Source organism: Oenanthe melanoleuca, chromosome 1A, assembly GCF_029582105.1.
Source record: "Oenanthe melanoleuca isolate GR-GAL-2019-014 chromosome 1A, OMel1.0, whole genome shotgun sequence".
NCBI lineage: Eukaryota > Metazoa > Chordata > Aves > Passeriformes > Muscicapidae > Oenanthe > Oenanthe melanoleuca.
This window is the reverse complement of record NC_079334.1, coordinates 16,024,450-16,039,799: the sequence shown is the minus strand read 5'-3', so window position 1 is coordinate 16,039,799 and position 15,350 is coordinate 16,024,450. Positions and strand designations below refer to the sequence as shown.

General features: G+C 37.1%; 1 protein-coding gene across 4 annotated transcripts in view; it reads left to right on the top strand.

Annotated features, from left to right (window-relative positions):
* The window catches only part of FGD4 (FYVE, RhoGEF and PH domain containing 4), a 161,909-nt gene that overhangs the window by 82,943 nt on the left and 63,616 nt on the right, over positions 1-15,350 (top strand). For all 4 annotated transcript variants that reach the window (XM_056482588.1, XM_056482589.1, XM_056482591.1 and 1 more), the window contains 7 exons: positions 5,304-5,393; positions 7,357-7,502; positions 10,793-10,949; positions 12,028-12,166; positions 13,025-13,083; positions 13,708-13,854; positions 15,093-15,265. In XM_056482588.1, coding sequence (XP_056338563.1) covers positions 5,304-5,393; positions 7,357-7,502; positions 10,793-10,949; positions 12,028-12,166; positions 13,025-13,083; positions 13,708-13,854; positions 15,093-15,265 — 911 coding nt within the window. The remainder of the gene's footprint in view (positions 1-5,303; positions 5,394-7,356; positions 7,503-10,792; positions 10,950-12,027; positions 12,167-13,024; positions 13,084-13,707; positions 13,855-15,092; positions 15,266-15,350) is intronic.

Below are 15,350 nucleotides of genomic sequence, written 5' to 3'. Positions count from 1 at the left end.
AGCCAAACAGCTGATGTTGAAAAAGCTCCTCGCTGCTGGTCAGGTGTGTGCTGGCACCAGTTCACTGCAGCCCTTGAGTTTGGTTAGCTGGGGGACACATACAGACATGGCTGGAGGTAAATTCTGTGAATGGGAAAAGTGGCTCTCAAATTCTCAGGTATTACAGGATGAAATATCCTAGGTAATGATAAGAAAGTGATGGGTTGTGTAGGTTTTCTTCTTTTTTTTAGGGGTTGGTTTTTTTTTTTCCAGTAATGAATGAATGTTATGATCCCACCTAAGTAAACATGAGCCCGGGTACAGTCCAAGGCACTTTTGGCTTGCCACACCTCTCATAATGTTTCTGTCTCCTGTTGGGTAATGCCTGTTTCCCCTCTCTATGCCTATAAAGTGCTGAATTCTCAGTGGGCACTGATGCTAACTTGAATCCAAGTCATGCAGTAAGGTGCTGGCAGCATTTTTAGGAAAAAGCTGAGAAGGGAAGCAGTTCTGTTTTAAAGTTCAGGGAGGAATTGGGCAAATGCTAATGGCAGCAATCTCATTAAAATCTGTCTTTGAGCTGCTGAGACCAATACATGTGATCTGTTTTATACTGACAATGGGTCAGCTTGTGAGGTGGAACATGACTGTAACTAGATGTATATTGTTCACTGATGCTTGAAGGGTACAGAACAAGACACAGGCTGACTTTTAAGCTTGCATTGGTGCAGAACTGAATCTGTAAAACTGAACCGGGTCACAGCAGCCTTTCCTGAGATACCTTGTGCAACAAGGACTTCCCCTTTAGTCTAGTGAGGTTAAGAAGTGTGTCTGCCACCCTTTACAGAATCAAACACTGATTTAGTTTGGATTAATGCAACCTGGAGATGGAAATCAGCTCTGTGGTGGTCTAAGTAGCTGCTGCCATGCTGTCTGGATTAGGAGGAGGATGATGAGCAACAGGAGAGTTCTGGTGGAGCTTTAAGCTGTTTCTATGTTCAAGCACACACTGGTAAGAAGTAAGAGTATTAGACAATCTGCGATTTTGCTAAATGCCTACTTAGTCATATTAAAGCTGGGATGCGGTCCAGTTGAGTTGCACTGAATCAGATAACAGCACTCTCCTACTCTTTAGATTAAAAATGTAAATACAATTGAATAAAAGCAAAAGCAGCAGATGCATGTGAGTCATAGTCAAACTTTGAGTCTGATATATGTATTTTGATGCTGATGTAAATTATCTTGTCTCTTGTCACATCCTGAGGTGTTTCCTTAGACTTGAGATCACCTCTGGTGGACATGCAGGTGGTTTGGAACCCAGCTCTTTCCAATGCCCGCCGATGAGAGACTGCAGGAGGCTGTTCTTAGAGGTTTTCATGGTTGTTTATTGTTCCTTATCTCAGGAATGCTTTGTCCAGCGAACAGCAGTCTGCTCGCCAGACGTCCATGGCAGAATCTGCCTGGCAGAGGCAGGACTTATCTTTTATAGTCTAAACTACGTACTAGGTATTTACAAATGACCCCCAATACAATACAATCTTGTTACATGGTCCAGATCTGTTCTCATCCAATCTAAAAGTGCCAGCATGTCACCCAGCATGGATGACACGGAGAAGAAGGAGGAAGAGGTATTCACACCCCCAATTCTCCATCTTGGCCACGTGTCCCTTATCACAAACATTCTAGAAATCTGCTAATTCTACATTCTAACAGTCTAATTTACACTCTATTTACTCTTGTGGCTTGCATTTCTTCTCTCAATGTTGGTAAATTGTTCCAAGGAGCTAAATCCAGCCCCTGAGGTACCTGGGTCCCATTCAAGGGTCTTTGGGGACCCCGCCAGGGGGGTCTTAAACCTTCCAAGGAAGCCAGAGGAATACTCTGGACCCCCACAGTCTCTTGCATGCTGTGTTTCTTAGTTCAGGAAAGAGCAGAAAGCAGTGCTCTCTGTCTTTTTAAATGTGTACCTGTACAGTAGAAGTAATCCTAAATCCACAGCTGGAAGGGGTGAATTAAATTGGGGACTGGTTCAAAACCAGTGCAGAAATTACTTTTTAGATTTGGAAAAAAAGGCTTGTTTTGAAATAGTGATGCTCTCGCAATTATTCCCCCCATCCCATGCACCCCCTCCCCCCCCGCTCCACACACACACACTTATCACTGACAGATCATTGCAGGTTCTGGAAAAATTTGAGCAAAACTTATTTAATTTTGCAGTGATCTGAAACAATTTCCCCAAACAACCAGAGGATCCTTTAGTTCTCTTATTTACTGAATTAGTTTGAAAGTAATGAAACACAATCATAACAAGCAAAAAGGCAATTAAAAGTGAAAAGTTTCCTGCTTTGCAGCAGAAACACCTCCTGTCATAAAAATTAGTTTGTCTAAACTGTGGAGGCTGAATAGTACAAGAACATCTCAATCAATCAACTTCCTGAATAACATCTTGTGGGGAATCTGCTGCTACAGTTAACTAAAGACAAGAGGACAAATGTGCCAGTGTTGTGAGACTGGTAGGAAATAAGGATGTAGACTGCCTGCATGCCACAGGGGGAAGAATCCACTGAACATCCTAAATAAAGTCCTTATATGATGTTTTCTTTCAATGACAGTGCTGGGGGCTCTGATGTTTCAGATGCAAAACCTGGTGGAGATACTGGGTTTCTAAGTGTAGGGAGAAGATTCAGTTTAACCAGGATAAAATCTTTGGTTTTGCAAAGTTAATTCTCTGCCAAGAAATGTTTTACTGTTGAAAGACTTGAGAGGTTCTAGCAACTTCTTGAGTCTACATTTTTTTGGTCTTCTTTAGGGACAGTAACGGGAACAAAGCTGTGTATCTTCAGCATCCAATATAAATACATAAATCTTCTTGTGAATAGTCACTTCTTTAGAGATACCAGGATCTTTCTGCTTTTTTGGTCACTGTGCAAGAAATAAACACAGTGTAATTTAAATTATATTTGTTTATAATCTCCTTCTCTCACTCTGTGTTGTTTAGTATATTCCTTCAAAGCCCTCAGGGCAAGGAAGAGCTGTGCCTGAATAAAAGTGAATCATATACATCACTGTCATGTTGGCAGGTACAGTTTTCTTGACAGGAGATGGCTCCTGTTCGGTTTGAATAATAAGAAAGTTCATATTTCACCAGCATTTTTCATACCTCTTCTTAATTTCAGAGTTCAAAATTACTTATTTTACTATTTTAAGCATTCATAGTAATATAATTATTCTAAGGATCAGCAGCTTTGTACTAAAGAACTAGACCCAGCTGAAGCATTTACTGTAAGCATTGGATTCAGGTTTGCAGTCCCTGCTCATGCAACTCTTTGTCTCTCACACTCCTGATATTTTGGTCCTCAGATGAAATCATGTACCTGTGTAATATAAATATAAATGTTCTCTATATAGTACACAAGCCATTTCTAATTGGTTTTATATGTTGAGTTGCCAAGCGTTATGGATTGTCACGGAAGTTTGAAATGTTCCTTGAAATAATTGTTCCCTGAAGTCACCTTCCCCTCCCCTTAACAACACCCCCTGCTTCCCCCCTGAGGAAGGGCTGAAAGAAAAGCAGTAGTAGAGTTTTCTGTTAATTTTGCACTGATCTAACCTTGTAGGTGGGTGTTCTTATGCTGGAATAAGGACATGCCACAGTGATTAAAACATAACTCATCCATGATGTGCATTTTCCCTCCACATATAAGATCCCTTTGTCAGATAGTGCAATTGATGTAGGAAGGAGATACAGGCTCAAGAATTAAGATATGTAAGGTTGATACTGAGAGTTTAGGAAATCTGGGCTCAGCTAATTTTATTTTTTTTGTGTTTGTTATGCATGATTTTCCCTCTCTTAATTAGTTCAAGCAATCTGAAAACTACAGATTGGTTCTATAGCACTGCTTCAGGGAGAAAGTAGGATTCTGGGGTGAGAAAAAAAAATAAATTACTGAGGAACCAGTAATCTCCATGGTTTTGTGCCTCAAGTCCACATGTGAGATCTTTTGTAAATGGCTGCACTAAGCACCAAGCTGTAGTTGTAATAGCTGATTCTCCAGCTCCCTGCAATGTCTCTTGACAGCACTTAAAACTCTGTTCTGTAGGTTACTGTGGTTGCTATGCTGATTTAAATAGATTTCATGAACAGCTTTGATATCACTACTGAAAGCCTGTTTTTAGGGAGGAGGTTTGCCATGTGCAACTGTGAGCACAGCAGATTAGAACTGAAATACATTGAAATTTGGGATTTTTCCCCAAAATGGGGAAAAAAATGCAGTGAACTCCCTTCAATATAATACTGTACTTTAATATTCAGTATTCTTCACACAGTTTTTGTAAAGGTACTTGCAAATATTTATCATACTCTTGTGGAAAGCAGTGTGCAATTTGAAATCAGAAACCGCTCTCTCAAGCTCTACTCTTTATTTTTTTTAATGAAGAATTTTTATGTTTTTTCTAGCAATTACCAGTTTCCCATAAGCACTGTGATAATACTGGCATTTATTTCAGGAAGACTCTGATGTCGTTAGATGTGAACAGACTATCACTAGATCTGGAGAAAGAATCTTGTAATGGAAGTGTCAGTTTGTTGAGCCTGACACTTGCAAGTCTGAGTCATTTCCCAAATGTTTTCTTATTGTTAAATGCTGTCCTTTCATTGTTTGTTTTGGAGTAATTAAGCCCAGCAACTTATATATTCTCACATATTTGGTTTAATATTCAACATTGAGTGTTTTAAGTTCCTGTTTAGCAGAAGAATCAGAAATATATTTTGCAGAATAAAAGGTTTTAAAATGAAAACTTCCCTAAAATGCAAAAATTATTTCCATAAAGACTTAATGAAGGAGTCTCTAATTGCAGTCAACAATTATTCAGCAGTGATTCAAGCATTTTGTACCACATTTTTCAATAATTTTGTTGTGCAAAGAACGCACAGTTCAAATAACACTGAGTACTCCCATCTGTTCCCTCTTACTCTGCAAATCAGTTCTTCCAGCTCTGAAAGGTCAATGGTACTCGATTACCAGGATGTGAGTAGGGAGTTGGTGCTTTGGCAAAGATCCCTATACAAACTGGAAAATACTAAATCTTTTAGTCTTTGAATTTTGCTCTGCAATTTCACTGATTTTTAACATTCTCTGACTTATTTTTGTGTTGATTAAACTGTGAGAAACTATGCGCTTTTCAAAGTTGGTGTTTATTCTAAATGCTAAACCTGTATTTCAGTTTTGGACTATATGATAGTCATAAGTATTTTGAAAAATTTTAAATTATTATTAAATTATGTTTTCTTCAGTATCCTAAGAGCTGCTCTTATTTTCCTCCAGGAGACAGACGAGCAGAAACGTCACAAAATTGCCAATGAACTTCTGCAAACAGAAAAAGCCTATGTTAGCCGGCTTGATCTCCTAGATGGGGTACATTTTTCTCAAATTTGCTTTTATTGTGTTGCCTTGAATTCACTCAAATGGCTATGTGTAAGTGTGGGTACAAATTACACGAGATGTGGCACATTTTTCACATTTTGCTGATTTTCTGGTCAGTCATTTTCTGTTGCCACATGGCTTTGAGTTTGTTTCTATTTTAAGAATGCTACATTTTTAATAAATATTCCAATTTTGAGGCTATTAATGCAATATGTTTTATGTGTGGACATGTCACTATAAGCAACAGCATTACATGCTGGTAGCCAACAAGGAGGCTGGATAACCATGTCTTGGCTTCCAGTGAATTGGAGGGAATGTTGCAATCACCCATTCATTAGAAAATTACTAAATCCTTCTGATTTGAACCTCCCAATCAGAATTATTCTTTAGTCCCAAAGAACCTAGAAGTTGTCCATAACAAAAAATATATCCTTTATTTTCCCATTAAATATTTAGAAACAGAAATTACTGTTCCTGCAAGGGAAGGGGTTGGACTCTCATGATTTGTAGAATCTAGCTGGTATTTCTTAAATATAAAAGTCTGTACTTGAGTATTTTCCTTCCTAAATCTTGTTTAGTTTCCATATAACACATATACATTTTACCTGGATGCCTCTACCCTAGCATTGCCTTACAACAGGATATTTTTCTCTGACTTCATTGTTTAAATTTCTCAGGTCCAATGCAGTCGTTTTGTACAAACAGCTGATTAAAAATAAAAAGTCTCAACTGATACAATAATTGTTCAGGCTGCTTGGGGATCTAAGTAATTGTCCTCATGAAAGTGAGTTTACACAGCAGACCCACATTGTGATGGATATATGGTGACTTTTAGAGAAGTTTAAAAATAAAAAAAATGTTTTCTTCCTTCATAGATTTTTCTGATGGGTACTGTACAATTACTTTCCTTGATGGCTTCATAAGTGCACTAGTGCTATGTTTGTTTTACAAATATTAACTGGAGAGAATTCTGAAAAATGAGTTTCAAACACAGCTGCACAACTGCTGCTAATGAGAGAAAAGCAGAAGACCGGGAAGAGACTGTTATATTTCTAAACTTGGTTAAAAACTTTGTAATCTTTATGATCTTCAAAGAAGCTAACTGTCCTGTTGGCTATGCAGCAAACTAGGCATGTTTTAGAGTGTATGTGGCAGTACCTGGCCTTTTTCCTTTTAAGATACTCCTGCTGATTCAATTGGGGTGATAAAGTTCCTGTCTATAGACTCTTTTCTTCTTTTGCAAGTCCTTATCCAGACTTCTGAAGCCCTTTCTAGGGACATATAATCTGTTCAAGCATGGGAGAGGGTGGCAGAGGGACTATAGCTCTCCAAAATCACTTTTTTTTGGTGATGTGCAGATTAAAAGATGCATATTTTGTAGCTGTTCACAGTCAGGTTGAGCCCTAAGAAAGAGAAGGAATACATTTATTTTTTAGAAGAGACTAAGAGACTACAGTCTACTCAGAACTGGGTCCCTTCTGTACATTAAATGATATGTGGGGACCACTCATAGTCTGCCAATTGCCTTGATTTCAATAGGATGAGGGGATACGACATTCAAAGAAAGTTGTGGGGCCAATGGTGATCAGACATGATGCTAACTGCAAAGAGCAGAAGAGTAGAAAATACAACTGGAAGACTGGGAAAGCTGAGATGATCTAGCTGTTAAAACAGACAGGATGTCTGGAGCTGATCCAAAATGGCACTGCTTCAGTTTAGCTCTCCTCATGACAGTTCTGCCTGCAGTGCTCTCCTGGCTTATAGGAACAAAAGTGGGGTGTAAGGAGAGGAGAAGCTTTTCACTTCCAGTGAGGGAAAGAAAATAAATGAGTTCATCACTACCGATCTATATTATTGAAATATTAATCTTGCCTCAGGTGTAGCATGAGGGGTGCTCTTCCATTGGTTAAATATAATAGGCTGACAGGTTTGGGGCTCTTTGTCTGTATTGCAGGTATTCTATTCCAGACTCCTTGAAGAAGCCAACAGAGGTTCATTTCCACCTGAAGTGATAAATAAAATCTTTTCTAACATTTCATCAATAAATGCCTTCCACAGTAAATTCTTACTTCCGGAACTTGAAAAACGAATGCAAGAATGGTAAGAGGCACTTCACTGTTAATACACTCCTAAAACTCTGTCTGCAGAAACTCTCTTGCAAGGTTGAGGTAGGGAAAGTATCTTCAAATTGAGCTCTCCAGGCCCAGAACTATTGTGAGTAAAAGAACATCTAGTCTTCCTCAGGTTGTGACTCAGCAGAGGACTTGCATCATTTGCTCAAAATAAAGGACATGGATCTCATTGAAGCCAGTGAGATTACTCATGATCAAATGTCTTCCTAAATTAGGGGTTCAGACTCAAATTATGTGCTACCTGGTGAATTAATTGCACAGAATACAAAATTGAGGTAAATAAAGTATGTGATTTATGATAATGCTGGCATACAGTAACCTTTGTTTTTACTGATTTTTATAGTAAGGTGGGACACCTTCTATGTTTTAGTTTTCTGTTTGAAGTTAAAATCCATGTCAGATATATTTTACGGCCATTTTCCCCTCAGCTTTTCTTGACCTCTATTTGGGGCCAACAAGGATAGAACAGGTGTAAATATACTGTGTAATAATTATGTACAGATGCAGTATTTTTTCCTGCCTTGAGGGGAAGGGGTGCGTGTGTGTGTATGATTCTGGACATATTAAAACATAGCCATGCATTTTTAGTCTCTTCTATTTAATGGAAAAAAAGAAAAGGTTTCAGATCATTGCCTTCCCTACCTTCCTTGGGAAAAAGGACAATCTCATTTACTAAGAAATTATAAATACAATTTCATCCAGTTATTTCACCTCAGCACTTGTTTGGCTCCTATATTCTATGTTATCTAGAATTTATTATGAGGAATTCAAGTGTATGTGCATACATAATTTCCAGTTACAGTATCATATAATTCCTTCATTGTCAAAAAACACACCAAAAATGAGAAGAAAAAAAAGATTTTTGGATATATATAAAAATCTTAGACCATATAGTGGTGCTTTAGACAGTAGCTATACATCTTCTGATTCCATAAGATAATTCCCCTTTAAGTGATGATTCTTTAAAATAGAATACTTACCATGCACAAACACATGGTACCTCTGTGTAGTCAAAAATGCAAGGAAGTAAATAAAATGTAAGCATTGTGAAATAGAAGAAAGCTTACACTTCAAGTTCCCCATAGCATTACTTGAGTAAGCAAAACCTACCCATTTCTTTTAACAAAAGTTGAAAAAATCTGATAGGAAATATGAATGCCTGGATTACACTAGAGTGCATGTTCATGAAAAGTGGAGTTTAGATGTTTAAAAAACAGCTCACACCACATTATGCCAGTCAGTGCTATGTCATTTGAAATGAAATTCATGATGTAATTTTAAAATTCTGCTCTAGACATTTTACGGAGCAGAGAATACGGGTTGCCTTACTTAACATATTTGCAAAATGCTTAACTGCTCACTACTATTGTATGTATAGTTATATAGCTTCAAAGGTTGAAAAGTGCTTTTGCAGATAAGCTTTGACTCTTGGTGCAGAGCTAATAAAGTGCATCACAAGGATATTATCTTTTCACATTGTGTGAAAACAACCTCTGTGCTGTACCTGAGACAGCCTGTTTAAATGTCCTTGAAACATTGTGCTTTTGGGAGGAGTTAGAAAAAAGAGTGCAGTTGAAGACAGCTTTTTCTGATCATTTCTGAAAGAAAAATCTGGGATAATTTTCTTTCCCTATCACTGGTCTCTGAAATTGTCTGGCACAATAGCTTCTGCCATATACAGTCTTCTCAGCAGTTCCTCTCGTTAGACACAAGAAATTCGGTATGTTCTATGGGTAGCTTTATGTGCTTCTTTATGTTCCAGCAAAAAAAAGCTGGATAAAAATTTCTGACTTTTTTCTTGGGTTGTGGTATAAATTGAAAACTAATAGTAAAAATGCATGACTTTGTAACAGAAAAGCAGATCAAAAGCAAATTCTTATTATTTAGAAGAAAAGACAGTGTTAATCTAAACTTAACAAGAAAGTGAAATTGTCTGGTAGCTGCATTTTGAATGAGTTGAGCAACAGCTGGAGCTGAATATCTCTTGCAACATATGGCTTAAAAACATTGGAAACAGCATTGTTGCAATATAATTCCCATGAAAAGTGTGTAACAGAGCATAACAAAGCATAACAGTGATCCCATGCCATAGAATCATTGAATGGTTTGGCTTGGAGCAGACCTTAAAGATCATCTAATTGCAACTCCCCTTTCATGGGCAGGGACACTTTTCACTAGACTATCAAACAAAATAATTAAATACCCTGAGTCTTCTGTACCCAAGGATGACCAATAGCCAGACACTTTGGAATTACATAAGAATTCTGTATGATTTTGGAGACCAACCCCCCTGTCTTGTCCCCTCATTGCCAGCCCCAGCAGCAGCCCAGTCCTCTGCCAGGTGTTACACAGGAACTCTCTGCCCTGCAGATGCAGCTGGAGCTGGACCAGTTTTTTGACAGTTCTGCAAGATTCACTATTCAAGTATAACTCTTTTGTCCTGCACAGCTTTTCTCTCAGAAAAATGGTGTGTTGGAGTGGGCTGTAGAAGTAATTGCAGTACATTTTTTTACTTTAGACCTCTGTGGGAACAATTATTTCATACTTTCAGAAGTCCATACTGAGATACTGAGTTTCTGAGTCTGTCCCTGAAAGTGAGACATAAAATGTGCTTCCTATTGAATTACTTGGAGATGCTTGTGCCCTGCTCCATATTTTTGTGTGCCTTGGGAGTGCAGCTTCTCTCAGTCTCTCCATCCATTACTTTGCTATTCTATTTTATCTGAAGGTACCACCAGGAATTGGGAAAAATGTGGCAAAGTTCTCACAAAAGACTAGAATCCAAGGGATTATCTTTACTTCATATGTTTCCTTAGATAAATATTAATTTTAAAAAAATAAGTTAATACATATGTTTGTACAAGGCACAGAGTAGAAGCTGTACAGAATGGGTTTAGACCTCAAACCAAACCACAGGTTAGATATTTTAGGGGTTAAATTAGGGTTGAAAGAAGATAATGTAGTTTTAAGGAACTGCAGATAAAATAAATTAGGCCATGTTTTGTAAATAAAATTTTTCATGTCTTCAATTTCTAGCTTTTCTTATTTTAGTCCTCTGCATGACCTGTGGTGCTTATACATCATCAAAAGGGATACAAACACCTTCTATTTGAATTCAGATTTAATGCTTACGTTGGAACTCCATATGAGGCAATCCCAAATAAAAGGATTCTCTGTTAAACACTTGAAACCTTTTATAACCTTGTGTGACTTTTTTCTTTCCTGTTTGCTCTGAGATTCCACCCTCTTACTTTGCAGGACTACTACCCCTAGGATTGGAGACATTCTGCAAAAGTTGGCTCCTTTCCTCAAGATGTACGGCGAGTACGTGAAGAATTTCGATAATGCAATGGAACTGGTAAAAACGTGGACTGAACGGTCACCTCAGTTCAAATTCATTATTCAAGACATACAGGTAATGGGGAGAATAATGTAGATCCTCAAATAATATATAAAAATGCGTAGGTTTGTGGATGAAAAGAAGGATTAAAGAGAAAATTAAATACCAAATAGAATGAAGGTAGCTGTTTTTATCCACTTCATACTACACTTTTCCCCTTCTCCTTACTGCATATGTGCACAACCCACCCACAAAAATCCAGGTTTTTTCTTCTGCAAAATAGAGGAGCAAATTGTAAAGGCTGGAACATCTGAAGACTTAAAAAATAGTGCATTTTGTTTTAAATACAATTTTAGGATAAAGTGAAAAGGCAGTGCAACTCTAGATCCCTGCACTGCATCCAACAATACTGTGTTTGCTCACAGTAATGTTGAGCATAGAAAGCTGGAGAGCCCAGGGTTGTCAGTCTTTTCCAAAGGCTCGTTTCACAACCTCTGGTGCTCCCTGTGGATGTCTCTGGGAACTGGCAGGTGTGTGTCCTGCTGCAGTCTGAGCACTTAGAAATAGGATGAAATATTTCTACTTAAGTTTTACTGCTCTGTGGGGTCTTGTGGTTGTAAGCCAAGGAAGAAAACAATATATTTTAATGTAATTTTTGTTTTTATAATCTAATTGCATCTAAGATTACGGAAATGAATATACATCTTAAGATATGAGGAGGGACACTGTTGAGGGAGTTGACATTGTGAATGAAACTCCAAGAAAGCATTCCCTCCTCAGATAGGTAAAACATACCTCTGTAGCTCATATAAATGATTGTTTATAATATGTAGTCATGAGCTGTTCTCATCAATTCAGAAGTATTTCTCTTGTCTGTTATTACAAACCTATTTTAAAATACACTGGAGTTTAAAGGATTTTTTTGGTAAGACTTTTTAGTAAGACTATCAAATACTTAGAAAAGTTTTTACACTTATTTTTTGTGAAAATTTTCTTTTATCTGGTTTGGTAAAATAGTTCTGTATTCTTTCAGAAGATCTATCAGGCAGGTTTCAAAATACATTGTTTATGTTTCATCAACCATAACTTTTATTTTATGGTATTGTAATGACATTTTTGCCTGCTTCATTGAAATATGTTTACAATTTTTTAGAAGGAAAAAGTATGTGGAAATTTGACATTGCAACATCACATGCTAGAACCAGTCCAACGCATTCCACGCTACGAGATGCTTCTAAAGGACTACCTAAGGAAATTGCCTCAGGATTCCCTAGACTGGAAAGATGCTGAAAGTAAATATCTTCTGGCCATTAAAGGAGATAATAAGATATTAGTAAGAGGATACTGTAAATTAAAGATATTTTCAGGAAAATCAAGTGAAGAATTACCCATTTAAAAAATGATGGAATTTCTTCAGTGGAATCATACCATTCCTTGAAAAAAAAAAGTTTGAATTGAAGTTAATGGAAAAACCATAAAGCCTTTAGTATTCTCCTGGAGCACATAAGTTTTACTTTGGTTTTGGAACAGCACACAGATTTTGATTTGTTTGCTTTGCAGATGATCAGGGCTTGTGGTGGCTTTTTAATTTTTATTTTTTTTTGTGTTGGCATTTTGGTTTGCTTTATGCACATTTGGAATGTGTGACTGTTATTTGTAAAAAAAAAAAAAAAGTTAGACTTATTGTAATTTTAAGCTTCTGCAGGGAAAAAGCACAACTCACTTTTAAATACTTCTTTTTTAGTACCATTACAGTAAACATTTGTAAGATGAGTTGTTTCAACTGAAAAAATATAGTTTGACTTTCTGCACTAGAGGGAAAGCAACATGGAGAAAAGGAGAGAACCATGACTGTTCTTGTCACAGAAAAATGTGATTCAAAGTGCTGAAGTGCTACAGTAATAATTCTCTTCTGGTCTTTCCATATTATAATTCCTATTTGAAGGCTGACTTTTTTATGCTTTCCACTTTACCTTGTTTACTTTTTATTGCTAACTGAATAAATTTATTGTGCTTTGTAATTTGCATAAAAACAACAAACATTTTTGTAGAATTACCCCTGTGCCCCCCTTTTTTTCCCCCTATGTAGTACATAAATAAGTAAAAGTGCAGCTTTTTAGTTTTACTTATTTTCTTTTTCTTCTGTCTAGAATCCTTGGAAATTATATCCACTGCAGCAAGTCACTCGAATAGTGCAATAAGAAAAATGGTAAATGATCCTTGTTTCCCTGATCACTTTTCAATATATCATATTTCAATATTTGGTGAAGCTAGGAGAGTGAATTGCAGATCTTCCCTAAAATGGCAAGAATTGGTTTCTTGGGTCAAAGTGATTGTTCCTACTTAATGTATTTATACAGCTCCTGGGAATGATAGGCAAAATCTGTCATTGCAACAAATTCTCTCAAGTGGAAAATGGGACAGAGTTAGTTCTTCTCCTGGCTCAAATCACTGATACTGTACTGAACTCTTAATCTTGTTTAATTTGTTTCTGTGAGTGGAGGATAATGTTTGTAAAGAGCAGTTACTGTTTCTCTGCCTGGTTGGGCTGGGATGATAGGATCTTAATTGAAATGTAAGGTATTTTGGGCAAGAAATAATGCAGACTGTGTAAACAACTGACTTTCAAAAATTACCAGGGATATAACATTTCTAAAAGTACTTCTTGCTTTATCAACTAAATTAATCAGTCAGACTACACACACTGGGTATAAACATGTTTACCAAAGCTAACAGTCTTCAGATTTATGCCAGCTCCCATAATTTAACTTAAACTGCATAAAGATCTGTGCTTTCAATTAGTAAGTTTTATAACTGTATTTACACTGTAAAGGAAAATCTAAAGAAGTTGTTAGAGATATACGAGATGCTGGGAGAAGAGGAAGACATTGTGAACCCTTCAAATGAGCTGATAAAAGAAGGACAGATCCTTAAACTGGCTGCTCGCAACACATCTGCTCAAGAGCGGTATCTTTTCCTGGTGAGTACGGTGGCTGCTCATTATGAGGGCTTTAAAATTTTCATTAAAGTGAAATGTAAAAACTTAGGATCTTCACCCTGGTAGATTGTGTTGAGGTCCCAGTAAGTAAGTCTTACTGTAAGTGGTTCTGTGGGAGTTTTTTATTGTGTCAGGTCATCCTCTCAGCTGGAATTCAAAAATACAGCCATGTTCCCTTACAACTCCCTTGGAAAAGGTTCAGTGTATGCATCCCATGCCTTGAAAACTGCTGATACATTTTTGCTCAGGGGTCTCTGGCACGGCCCCTCATCTGGTTAATAAAGAGTAATGACAAGATTTTGAGGCACAGCTCCTCCTTATCTGTTCTTCAAACAAAAGGTGAAATCATAGAATAGTAAGACCTCTGTTTGGGGCTAGACAGCTGACCTAAATGATGGCCCCTTCATATGAGAGTTGGCAAGCTCAAATGTGCTGTGTCTGTGATCCAGACTAGGAAATAGTCTAGTCAGGATTTCTATGAAATAGGATTCAACTGAAGTGAATTTTTCTTTTTAATAATTAATTTTGAGAAAAATGAGAGGAGAAGGGGAGAAAATTAAACATTTTATATCTGGTTTAATAACTGTGCTTCTAGGTTGGGGCTTTAGACATTTAATCATTATTTAAAGTTCTGATTTAACAAAGGAATATATCTTTGTCCTGCTCATGTATTATTTTTTTCCCCCTGTGATATAGAGGGTTTCAGCAAATAAAAACTTTAAGAAGTGTTCTTTTGTCTTGGAGAAAAGACAAAAAATCTTCAAATAACATTAGTTACAAGTAATTGTAACTTTTGTACAAAACAAAATTATTTTGATATAGGATAAGTATAAATGTATACAGCGAGGAGTCCTTACTCTACAGTTGGTTTTGCACTGGAGCACAAGAAAGGGTACTTGGTTAGGAAAGCTTTACGTTGGCATAGAATATCTGGCCTGAGTATAGTTGGATAAAAAATACTATGAGGAATGCTGCACATGCAGAACAATTATTCTTACATTCACTGAAGCTGTCCTTGAATCCTATTCCTAAAGAAGTAAGAAAGAGAAGTTGTCTTGCATTAGATCTTTGGTCTTCTTGTGTACCAGCTGATCAGGAAAGAAGCTGCTTTCTCACTCACCAAGTCTAGTTTTGTGATATTGTCCAGCTCTCAGTGAACAAACTGTGGCTTTATCTGTGTTTTTCTTAGTGGAAAACCATGTGTTTATTTTTCCCCCCAGTTTAACAATATGTTGCTCTACTGCGTTCCCAAATTCAGCCTAGTAGGATCCAAGTTCTCAGTTCGAACCAGAGTTGGCATAGATGGCATGAAAATTATAGAAACTCACAATGAAGAATATCCACACACATTCCAAGTGTCTGGAAAAGAGCGAACACTGGAATTGCAGGCCAGGTAAGCAGTTTTTTAGCCAGTTTTTTAGATCAAATATACAGAATAGGTTAACAGATTTGAAGAATGATACAGTGGATTTCATCTT